At 38.9% G+C, this 12500-nt stretch overlaps 2 protein-coding genes across 2 annotated transcripts in view; both read right to left on the bottom strand.

Annotated features, from left to right (window-relative positions):
- Positions 1-6310: 6310 nt before the first annotated feature.
- Positions 6311-6895, bottom strand: rhoh (ras homolog family member H). The gene has a single exon (XM_030788357.1). The coding sequence runs from the start codon at positions 6893-6895 to the stop codon at positions 6311-6313; it is 585 nt and encodes a 194-aa protein (XP_030644217.1).
- Positions 6896-11744: 4849 nt separating this feature from the next.
- n4bp2 (NEDD4 binding protein 2) overlaps positions 11745-12500 on the bottom strand; it is a 9889-nt gene continuing 9133 nt past the window's right edge. The window contains exons 15-16 of the mRNA XM_030788181.1: positions 11979-12102; positions 11745-11824 (exon numbers count right to left, since the gene is read on the bottom strand). Coding sequence (XP_030644041.1) covers positions 11779-11824; positions 11979-12102 — 170 coding nt within the window. The 3' untranslated portion in view covers positions 11745-11778. The remainder of the gene's footprint in view (positions 11825-11978; positions 12103-12500) is intronic.

The raw sequence follows: 12500 nt of genomic DNA, 5'->3' as shown, positions 1-12500 counted from the left end.
ATTCTCTCCCCTTCTCTCTCTGTTTCAAGAACAAGACCTGGGGTATCATGTAGCACACACACACACACACACACACACACACATACACAGATGAGATGCCTGACACTGCTTGAGTGTGTGTGTGTGTGTGTGTGTGTGTGTGTGTGTGTGTGTGTGTGTGTGTGTGTGTGTGTAGGTATGGTTTGTCAATCATGGGATAAGCTTACAGAGTGTAGAGCAGACAGGTCATGGAGGTTGAACATTACACATAACAAATTTTGAAACTCTGTCTTACTCTCTCTCTCTCTCTCTCTCTCTCACACACACACACACACACAAATCACTGGTACAGCAAATGGGTCTGACAGAACTCACTCCAAGTTTGTTTTCCATAACTAAAACCAGGACACAGCCAAGGAAGCCACTTGCGTCTAGTCAAGACATCTAAAAACATAGATCTTTTCTGACGCTAAAATTGTTTTTATCTAATTATCTAAACTGAGCTTGTGTCTAGTTTGAGACTACATATGGTTTTCTTTGTACCTGTGTCTTTGTAGCATGACTAGACTGCTATGTAACTGAGATGCTTTCGTGAGTCATGTCATTTCCTTTTAACCCTAAGGCAGAATGAGCTTCTCTGCTTGCAGCAGTTACTTTAACCACAGCACAATAACGATGAAAAAATCCTCCCTCGACTCAATAATAAAGTTATTAGCGGTAACTAGGGGGCGCAGTTTACTTTCCTTTCAAAGCAGAACTGTGTTTGAACCGAACAGGAACATGGAACATGCTACATTAAGCTAAGCTAAGCTTAACTCAGCTGTTCATCTGTGTACTTAAATCCTGTTCAGAGATTCTGTTCTGAGGTTTCCAGCTCCCTTACTGATCTGTACCACCACAAATATTTTTGAGCACAGGTCAATGAGAGAGAGAGAGAGACAGACAGAGACAGAACCTTCATGACCACTGGAAGAATATTCTGACATTCGACAGTGAGTGTGGTACTAAGGCAGAGCGAGAGAGAGAGAGAGAGAGAGAGAAAGAGAGAGAGAGAGAGAGAGAGAGAGAGAGAGAGCAGGTGGGCAGGTGGTGCTGGTTAATTTCAGAGGAACTCGAAGGATATTTTTAAATAATTTTATCAAAGATCATTCATACTTCAGCCCCCTCATATTTTCCAACCTCCCAGACGCCCACTCCGAGTTACTACGCCCGCGTGCGCACACACATGCTCACAGGGATCTTGGCTGGGCAGAGATGAGAGGAGTAAGACAGGAAGTGGTTCTTCTAGGCGTCTCTCTCTCTCTCTCTCTCTCTCTCTCTCTCTCTCTCTCTCTCTAACAAATGCAGGCTGTCTGATTTCCTCTTTGTTGCCATAGTAACACTGCCAGTCAGAACGAGAGATCATAGTAGCATGAACTACATTACCCACAATGCCTTCACTGAAATTAAATTCACCTCACTTTTTTTTTTTAATACTCCATCAAGAACGCGATGAAAGCTTTGATGCATGTATTCCTAAACATGGCACTGAAATGCTCAGATAGACCAAGCCTTTCAGTAGTTCAACACACCATAGTAAGACATGGGACATAGCATTTTCTGTTTCTTTGTCAGGGTCTTTGTCGTGTTCCGCTGACTGCAAGGGAGCAAGGTCTGGCCACAGCTTGAGTAGTTAATGAACTGACATGAATATCCTAATTAACCTATGCAGTACTGATCATAGATCAGTAGCTAAAGTCATAGAGCTGGACGGAGCATTGATTATTAGACTCTGTCATCATCACATTTGGGAAAATTCAATGTGTGCGTATGCTCAGAGTATGATGACATCATCGTTTGACCGTCACCTCATTGTTTGCATCACTACATGTGATGTTACCATAATATTTCAGAAAAAGCACAGTTAAGCAGAAAGTTAAAAAGAAAAAGCAAAAAACAAAGGTTCCCATTAATGATGATGAACAATCACATATGGTATTGTTCAACTGCCAAAGAAAAGTGAGGTAATGCGTGTGTGTGTGTGTGTGTGTGTGTGTGTGTGTGTGTGTGTGTGTATGTGTGTTCATGCGGTGACAGCTCAATGCAGGTGTTTCCTGTTGTAGAGAGAAAGAGAGAGGCCGTGCGGTGGGGTCGTGGATGAATGCGTGTACGTCTTCCGATGCTCACTGACTCAGACCACAGAACACAGCGAGAAACATATAGAGGAACAGAGAGAGAGAGAGAGAGAGAGACACAGAGAGAGAATGTGCGTGCTGAAGACGAGGTGGCCTGGCTTGACTGGCTGACCACAATGATTTTGTGATCTTTTATTTTTGTCTTTAAACACAAAATCCACAGAACAGAAGCGCTCTGTATCAGACAGCATGGCACAGTGGCGCTGTGTGTACCTCTTAGACAACGGCGCTACAACATGCAACAGACTGCACAATGATACGCCACACCACAGTGCAGCACGGGTATTTTCTGCGGGCCAGAGATCTGTACCAAAGGTTAAGACTGTAACCGATATTTATCAAAGCTGTCAAACCAAGTCCTCTAATTACCTTTCTTTAACTGTCAAGCAAACACCACATACGCATCCATTATACACACCCTCTCTCTTTCTCTCTCTCTCGATACAAACGCACACACACACGAATACAGTCACACACTCACTCACACTCATACATAGGCATACAGACAAGCACACGTGCACATACGCACATAGACAGTAACGCAGAGCTGGCTCAGCCCCCCCCTCCCAACCCCGCTCCACCCTGGCAAGCTGATTTGGACGGTTCAGAGTGACCCGTGGTGACCTTGTGAACAGAACTGAATATCTTACAGACTCAGTTTCAGTGAAGTCTGGTTTTAAATACAGTAGGTTTAAAAAAAAATGACTGCACACTTAACGGACGTCGAGACGAGTTAAGATAGCCGACCGGCACAGGCTTTCTCTCCTGGCCCAAGCACTTCAACTCAACTGCGTCTTAGCTAGTTGGAGAGATCACTGATCTGCTTTCAAATCTCAGGTGTACATATTTAAATAAAGAGCAAGAGAGTGTTTGCTTACGTTTGGCCCTTTGAAACAGTGTCCTGAAATACATCATTAATGATGCTTTGGAAGTAGAATTCATTCATACTGAAGCAAGTTCTTTTAAGAGCGGGTTTTGTTCGACTTCCATGTTTTAACCTCTGTCGCGTTGCTAGCAACTAAATGACAGTGAGTGTTCTTAGTTAAACGAACATATCGTTGTATTGTTAGCAAAACAAACCCTGATAACATCTTACAGGCCTCGTGGAAAAAAGAAAAAGAAAAAAAAAAAACGGTACTGTTACCAGTCATTAACCAAAATTAAAAGTTTCATTCAAGGTAAACACTTTACACATGCTAAAGGCTACGGAGTCTGAACGCTTTACGGACGCTAAAGCATAAAGAGTCTCAACACTGTACTGAACACATTCCAAACACTACACACTCTAGAGTCTCAACACTTTGTACACACTAAAGGCAATGTATTCTGAAGACCACACACACTAAAGGCCGTAGAGTTGGGACATTGCGTATGCTAAAAGCTATTGTATTTGAGTACTTCTCATACAATCTGAACAGTTTACATATGCTGAGAGATACAGAATCAGAACAATTAACATATGCTAAAAGTTCTTAACACACATCCGAAAGATCTAGAATCGGAACACTCAACACTTAACACAGGCTATAGAATCCCGCCCAAACTGTCTTTTTCTGCCTGTGTGTGAATGTATCAGTCTTTGTTGGAGTTAGAAGAGAGCTGAGCTCCAGGGATGTGGTTTTGAGGTTTATATACTACCACTGCCAAAAAGCAAAGCCTTGTTTTCTACTGCCATCTCCTTAAACCGCATCATATGAATTGCGTTCTCTGTGCCATGTTCCTGGTATTCAAACAGTCTTTCGCACTCCATAGAGAAAATAACTACTTTATGACCATCTTACGACAGTTTTGAAAGGATCTCAAAGTAAACTGTGAGATTACACAGTCTCAGTGTAGCAAATGATGCACGCCAGTTTACATCCTTCCAGTTCCAATATTCTTCTGAGTTTCTGTTGATGGTTTGTCCAGGCCTTTTCTAAGCACTAGTCTGGCTTTGACTTTTGTTTAATACTGAACACAAAGACAAAATGCACTAGTAGTTTGGCCATTGTGTAATATGTCTGTTCTCATCAGTTCACCTTGTGCTAGTCTTACACAACGGACAGATTTCTGTGTTCTGTGTTCATAAGAGGTACAATAGACACAAACGTGTTTTATGATCTTGAACGCAGCACGGTTTATTGCAAGTAACATTTGAACATCAAGATTCAAATGCCTAACAGATTCAGATTATTTGCCATATATCAGTTATTTTTGGATATGAACCGCTACTACGACTGATCTACAAACATTTTAATTTAAAATATGACGAGTGTCGTGGTCTGGGGAAAGTAAACTTTATGTCATGGAGTGTAAACTTTACAAAATGTTTGAATTACAACATGACAGATGTGCTCTGAAGCTCAGTAAATAAATACCGTTTACGTTTACAGTCTAGAAACCTGTGAACTGCCAGAATAACCCGCTTTCTTTCTCTCATACTCTGTCTCTCAAACTGATCAGCATGAGCGCAGGAGGCGCGCGCACACACACACGCGCGCGCACACACACGCACACACACACACACACACACACACTTACTCTGACACATATGCACAGTGTCTGTGGTTGGGGCACAAAGATGTCAGCTTCTTTTCGGAACACTGTGCAACTTCTGTAAATCGCCTGACAAGAGAGTCTTGAATGTCTTTTAAAATTAAAAACATGACTAATTTCAAAAACATTTTAATACACGATACATGTTTCAGCCATGAAGCACTTTGGATCACGTAATAACTCCACCAAAGGAGCTTAGTTTGTGTAACTAAGCCGTTTAAAGCGACGGAATTTCTAACGAATGAGAAATCATGTCTCCAAGAATTTACATTATATGTGTTGATGAACTGATAAAAGTCTTCAGAGTTCTTTTTAGACAATTAAAGAAAATATTCTAAGAATGTATCATAAACATTTATTGGTCATTTCGATTTTTTTTTGTCTGTTTGTTTGTTTCAGCCACATCCATGCATGAAACCCTGACCTCATAGTTTGAATTTTCGTCTCGCTAGGACTAAAATATGCAACAATCCCCCGATGAAACATACAATTAAATGTTATCAGACAGCTTACAAACATTGTAACAAATTTGTTAACTTGTGAACTTGTCCGTTAAACAGGCTTTAAAAAGGTTAATGGAGCAAAGACAACTTAACTGTCGCTTGTTCATCGGATTTTAATGAATCTTTAAAAATCCCTTTTAAACCCATTTTCTGTCAAATGACGAGTTTGATGTTATTTTTACTTTACACCCATTCAGTAAACAAATTCATATACGAGACAAACACACAGATTTATACCAAAGTAAATTTTTCGTCCATCAAGTCTGACTTAAAATCAACGCAGTTTCAACTAGAAAGACGTTTAAGCGACCATCAACCGAAATTCGCTCGGAACCAATTTAGGTTACTTTGGCATAAAGTAAAAAGTGGAGATTACATTCCAAATGTTCCTTAGTTTTTTTAAGCTAAACTTAATCACATTTTGTTTATATCACACTGTCCATTCACGTCCCTTTGTCTAGTGTCCTGTACGTACACAGTGTCAATCTCTATAAATACTGTCACTTTGAAATCTTCCGTGACGTGCACAGAATACAGTGAAATTCAAAATCGGCCAAATCAAGTCAATGTATGCCCAATCGTGTATTTAATTCCTCCCTTCTGGATAGCTTTTTTTTCACCCCTATATGGTACACCAAATTGATACGTTAGAAATATAACATAATGTGAAGATCAACTAAAAGCGTACATACTAAAACGTTCAGAATAACAGATAAATTAACATTTTCAAAAACAAACTTAGATACAGTAGATGTACAGAACAACACAGGTCTAGATCCAGAGTCACGGCAGGAAAAGGCGTAGTTGTGCTTAATAGCATGGCATCAATTGTCCTTGGTTAGTCTGGTTTAAGACATCTTGTGGGGGTTCTGGTTCAAATACCTCCAAGAAGGCCACACGACAATGTCTCTCAAGAACGGTTCACTTTAGAAACAAAGTAGAACGGTCACTGGACTTAGTTCAGTAATATTTGTTTTAAAGTATCATTAAGAGTTCGCGTTCATAATGAATCCAAGTTCATAAAGAGGCTTCGTCCAGGCATGGGTTTATTTTAGGAATCTGTTATAAAAGGAGCGTCTTTTGTGTAGGGCCAGTGAGTCTGCTTTCAACGTAGGCTACTTAGGAGACTTTGCACGGATTAATGCCAAAGAAATTCCTGCGGCGGGTCCGCTTGCGAGCTTGATTAACAGCCGTGCGAACCGCACACTCAAACACCTGCTGGACTCCACGGTTACTAAGGGCTGAGCATTCCAGGTAACCTTTGGCACGGATCTCTTGCGCAAGGCGTTTACCATCCGAGGGTGGTGTGCAGTTGACCCGGCCCATCTCTCTGTGATCCGTTTGCGTAGCGACCACCAGAACCGGCACATGCGGCAAGTGTTCGCGCACTTCAACAATCCATTTCTGATAAACGTTAGCAAGAGAGGGCGGGTTCGCTACGGAGTAGCATAGCAACACCACATCGGCCTGCTGATACGACATAGGACGAATTGAACGAAACATGTCATTCCCGGCGGTGTCCCACAGCCCCAAACTAATCTGTACGCCATCCATAAATACATCAACACCTGTATTTTCATAGACTGTAGGTTTGTAAGAATCCGGAAACGTCTCCGACGTGAACCGAACAAGGAGAGCGGTTTTCCCGACCGCACTGTCACCCACGAGCACACACTTGACAGAGGTATCTGCAACCCCGTTCATCGTTTTGGAAATGTGTAGATTTTTAACTGAAATAAGATTTAGGTCATAGGGCAGGGAAGAATCCTGGGATCATCGTTGAGAGTTACAGAGTTTAGAGTATAACAAACACCAAAAGTACTGCACACTGTCTTGGTTGTTTTTTTTTAACACTTCATTTTGTCTAGTCCAGTTGTGGGTGAGAACAGGACGAGAAGAACCAAAGTCACACTAGGGACTAGTAGAAGGTTTTTTTTGCTTGTCTTGGGTGAGCAACCGCAGAGTGTCTTCTTCCAAATAAGTCCAGCAGTCTCTCTCTCATACTTCCTCAAACAAAGGCTACTTCTGGACCGTCTGATGTCTTCGGTAGGCGTCTAACCAGTTTCTCTTTCTCACGGTTCCTAGAGGCTGAGAGAGAAACCAGACATTTTATTTAGTCAATAATGGCAACGGGTTTTCATTAACAAAGTGCTTTCTTCCAACTCAAATAGTTGTACGTCATGCTTACGGAGAGGAGACAAAACAGTTACTATATGAGGGTGACAATCAATGATGACTCCAGCAATACATAAAAAAAAAAAAAATGGAATAAGAACTGAAGCCTGGCTAAAGCACAAAACCTTAAAGACTTCTACACAACTGAAAACCAGCAACATTCCAGTATATACAAAGTTCAGCAACAACTTAATAGGTCATCAAAGCAAAATCCCCAAGAATTTTTTTCATTTTTATGTTCTCTTTCATCACGGTTATGACACAAGTTTTAGGGGAAACCTGGGTGAAAAACATAAAATACAGCCTTACATTTTGAATGACCATATTCTGGAACACCTACATATTTTTTTTTTTTTTTATGTTCAGAGAAGGCCAGAAACACACACACACACTGTCCATTATCAGATGTTGATACGCAAGTTCGTGTAAAATCCAGATTTCGGTTTTTACCGAAAGACTAATGACTAGGTTAAGAAGTCAAGTGATCCAATATTTGATGGTTTTTACAGCATAGCTTTCATCATTTACACCCTACCACTCTTGGCAGCAAATCCAAATTTTGTTATCAGTTTGTCATTTTAATCATCTGATACCTTTAGCTGTTACATTAGGTACAGTAACAAACTCTCTGGCTGTTACATCAACTATGACAACAGAAAAGACCCAGTGATTCGGCATTTAATCATATTTGTCATTTAATGGTTTTTCTAAGCTCACATAATCAAAGAAATGGTAATGAGAGTCCTACTTCATCTTTTATGGGTCAAATTCAAGTTTTGGATCATAATGCGGACAGAGGGAAATTTGAATGTAACAGGTCCTGTTGGAGCACAGGTTGTAGATTTTAATCTTCAATCTTAGCAGAGCATACATAAAACTTTTAAATTCTTTGTTACATATTTTGACTGTTTGTCATAACGATAGGTGTGTCTGTCCGCATTCACATTGTTCACAGACAACAACTTCTTTTTTTTTCTTCTATTTTTTTTTCTTTTTGAAGTTCTGTGTTTGCCAACATTCTGATATAAATTAACTGTCATTAACTTTGAGAAGTACAAAAACATTTCTAAACTTTAACCTTTTAAAAATATTTCACAGACTAACCAAGAAGTTGTCATGTTAAACTGTCGCCTTTTATATAGCTATTCTGCGGTTAAATTCGCTTTACTGCCGTTGTCTATTGTTGAGGCAAGCGAACATCTTTGATAGCATCTGTGTGTTTTTAGAGAAACAAGATATTTAATGAAACGTATTAAGTACAACAGGAAGTTTATTTTGACAGATTCACACATTTTAAATGATATGAAACAGTGAGCATCTGACTTTGGCTTGGCGTACGGACCAGAGGTGGTACTGATTTCTTAAAAACATAGAAAAATACAATTTTTCATGATTCTCAATGATTTCCATAAAAATTTCCAACATAAAAGGGAAAAAGACTAGTAAACTCTCACCTCTATATGAATAAATGTTACATTCTGTTCGTAGGCCCAGCCCTGTGGCTGACCTTGCCTAATTACAGTTCGTTTGACATCATAGAGAATATGTAAGATGTAAAACCATTCTGATTTATGATTTATGTGTTCAGACAAAGAAAGGAGAGAACTAGAACATAAAATGTCTTACCAGTTTTCAGCCTCAGCTTTGTTCGTCTTTTGAGCGGATGCGGAGTTGAAGTTCAATCTCGTGTCCTCACAGAAAAAGAAACTGAAAAGTTATAAGCAATCTTTAGCCACAAAAAAAAAAAAAAGTTCTTCGAAAATATTTACAGCTCCGAGCGTTGAATGTGGAAGTGAAAGACAGTTAGGTGGCCAGTTAAAGAACTGTTTTTTTGTGCTAATTTATGTGTTTATACCCTTCCTCTGAGAACGCTGATATGTAGTCCTTCGTTAAGGGGAAGTGAAATAAGGGGTTGGCTTTTTTTTCTGCTTTGTGATTCTCCATGAAGCATCCGTTTGGTGTGTGTGTGCGTGCGTGTGTGTGTGTATGTATGTGGCAGGCCTGTGTGTCATTACTCTTAACTAACCATGCACTTAACTCTAAACCCAGTGGTGTGTAGGGTAGCAAAATAAAACAGTTTTATCCTTTTTAAGGGTGAGTGTTACTGGAACTACAGGGGAACTAACCTTAAACCTTTTTAATTCGCATCTAGTCGCCTGTTAGCATTTTAGCACTGCATTACTGCATTGGAATTGGGTATCATTTGAGTTTAACCAATATTTTACAAATTTTCATCTACCAAAGTGTAATACGTTTTCTTTCTTTCCTTTTTTTTCAACTAAAATGAAACAGAATGGGCATCAGCCCTGACAGGCCTGTATGCCCAGTTGTGTAATCGCCTCAACATCGAAAACATTTTCCTGGCGCCCTCTGCTGGACTTGTTTAAAAAGTGCATGTTTTTCAGAAGCGGCGGTTTTAGCTTACGGTGGAACATGACCTTTCTACATTCAGGCCCCTTGAGTTTACCAAACGTCATCTGGGAGTCCGGAACCTTCTGAGTCATGTTTTCCACCGCCAACGTATATGCAGATGGAGAAGAGTAGAGGAAGAATGCAAAAAAGAAAAAAAAAACAAGTAAAAGACAGTAAACATCACTTTTTGCAGTTAGAAAGAAACACCACATGATCTCTCTTTTATGACGTATTCTACTCTAGATCAGACATGTATGACAAGAAGTGATGATGTTACAGAGGGAGGGGGAAGGTTTCCCCGATTACCTTTATTGATATTATCATTAGTGGTAGTAGGAGGAGGAGGAGTCGTAGTAGTAATACAAACCCCAAACATTTGATTTTTAGGAACTATTTCGCAATAAATGATGGCGTAAGAAAGACTGAAATTTATTTTGACAATAAATTGCAAATTATGTCATCACCGTTAAATGTCATCTGCAAAATATCCTGAGAATATGTGAATTAGTCCATAAATTTTACAAGGGGGTAAAACTTACATTGTGAAGACAGAGGTCTCAGTTCGGATGAATGTACTCAGCTTGTCTTACTCAAAGAGTATTTACAATTTAGACATGAACTTTCCAACAACTGAACCATTGTTCTAAACAGAAAAATGAAAAAAAAAAAATTAAAGGGTGACTTTTGAAAAAAATGCTCTTTAAATGATATTTTGATTAATATCTCAATTTCCTTTTTCCCCCTCTTTTTTTTCCAAATTTCCATTAGTTCTGTTCATAGAACAGCTCAGCAGTAAAATAATAATAAAACAACAGAATAAAATCCGACAGGTCACAAGGTCACTATTTCTTCTGTTTTTTTATTACACATTAACAAAAATAAAATCAGGAATCACATGTACAAAAATGTGATTTATAGTTCAAAATATACATTTTTCATAACGTTTTTTCATAAAAAGTATCCATCTCCCTTAGTGTATTTGTCAAAAAAAAAAAAAAAAAAGAAAGAAAACATTATAATTGTGCATAGCAGCATTAGTAAACTGGCCAAACATTTTCAAACTAAGATATACAAAATTTCAGTTAAAACCACAGAAAACGTTGTCAAACTGTCTAAACTTTTTACCAGTGCTAAAAAAAAACATTTAAGTTCAGGAAAATAAGGTTTTAAACCTGTAATGGATCCAATTCCCTGTATGTAGAGTACAGCTAGTCAAATAGGCACTTACAAACCAATATATACACTCAAATACACTAATTAAAGATCAACATCATCATACATATTAGAGATTTAAAAGGCTTGTGTTGTGGTATAGCTTAGCCGCAAACAATGTCATAAAAAAATGCAAGAAACAAAGACATATCACAGATGACACTTGGGCCAAATATGTATCCAAAGTATTTCAGTGATACATGTGTTTCAAACCATGTTTCCTTTCTGGAAACAGTCCTCCAAATTTTAACACTGAAAATACTAAAAATATTACCATTATCCATAACATTCATGTGGTCTAGATATACAATATCTAGATTAACATGACATAAATACTTTAAGTACATATTTGACAATGCTTTGGTCAAAATATTTTTTAAAAATTATATGCAGAGGTATTAATACACAGTACAAGGAAAGACAGACAGAACGAGTGGGAGAACAAGAGAGAGAGAGAGAGAGAGAGAGAGATGCTAGCACCAGTTAAAATATTAAGTGTTCATTATTGACATTTTTGTACAGTAAAAGTCTTTCGGATACACAGTCTTTAGGATCTAAATTCTGAGAGCAGTTAAGAAAGTAAAAGAGAGAGAGAGAGAGAGAAAGACAGAGACCAAGAGAGACCAACAGAAAGACATTTGGGCAAAGACAAAGGAGATAGCAAAGAGGGCTTGATATTTATTAAGAGAAGTCACAGAAGTAACAAAAAAAATGATAATAATAATAATAAACAAAAATACAAAAAATAAAAATCCCAATAGCAGCAGCTGGTTGGTTCATTTGCGCTCTCAGTGGAGAGAAACCAGCACCAGACCAGTCTTTGGCTCAGAATATCTGGGGAAAAAGAAAGAAAGAACAGTACTGTGTGTGGTATTATTCTCAGTTTTATATACTTCTTCTGTTTTCTTTTCAGACGTGTGTGAATGTGTGCGCGCGCGCACGTGTGTGTGTGTGTGTGTGTGTGTGTGTATGTGTGTGTGTTTTGTACCTGTATTGGTTTTTGTTGAGGTAGTCAAGGACAGCAGGTCTTATGCGAGCCACACCCCCTTGGCTGCGATTGCCTCTTCCTGTGATGATTGACAGCTGTGGGCGGCACAAGCCCTGCTTCCATTCTGACAGGAAGCAGGAAATCACTTACTCACACTGACTGCAGCCTTATGTCACAAAATGAAGCCTGGCTCTAGTATGTACTCAAAGTATTCCAAATAGAAAACACCACCCACAAAACACAAAATAGCCTCGAATTATGGATATGAAATATTCCTTAAATAACATCACCTCGGTGTACATATTTCCACTTTTCTTTAAAAAACTGACACCTGAAACAAACATGCTTCATGTAAATCTGATGACAGCATCTCTCTCTGCATAAATCTGTGTCTATGTAGTTTTATTGGACATGTAATGTGCTTGTGAGTATACATCATCCGTATTTGTACATGTACAAATGTGTGTATGCACAATGAATGTTCAGTCGTGTGTTTATAGCCAAACGCACATGCAAACATGT

The sequence above is a fragment of the Chanos chanos genome, chromosome 11 (genome assembly GCF_902362185.1).
Source record: "Chanos chanos chromosome 11, fChaCha1.1, whole genome shotgun sequence".
In the NCBI taxonomy this organism is placed as follows: domain Eukaryota; kingdom Metazoa; phylum Chordata; class Actinopteri; order Gonorynchiformes; family Chanidae; genus Chanos; species Chanos chanos.
Note: the sequence above shows the minus strand (reverse complement) of the source record. Positions and strands in the feature narration are given on the sequence as shown.

Coding starts and splice junctions, on each gene's coding strand:
- rhoh (XM_030788357.1), bottom strand. CDS start 6,895: ATGAACGGGGTTGCAGATACCTCTGTCAAGTGTGTGCTCGTGGGTGAC.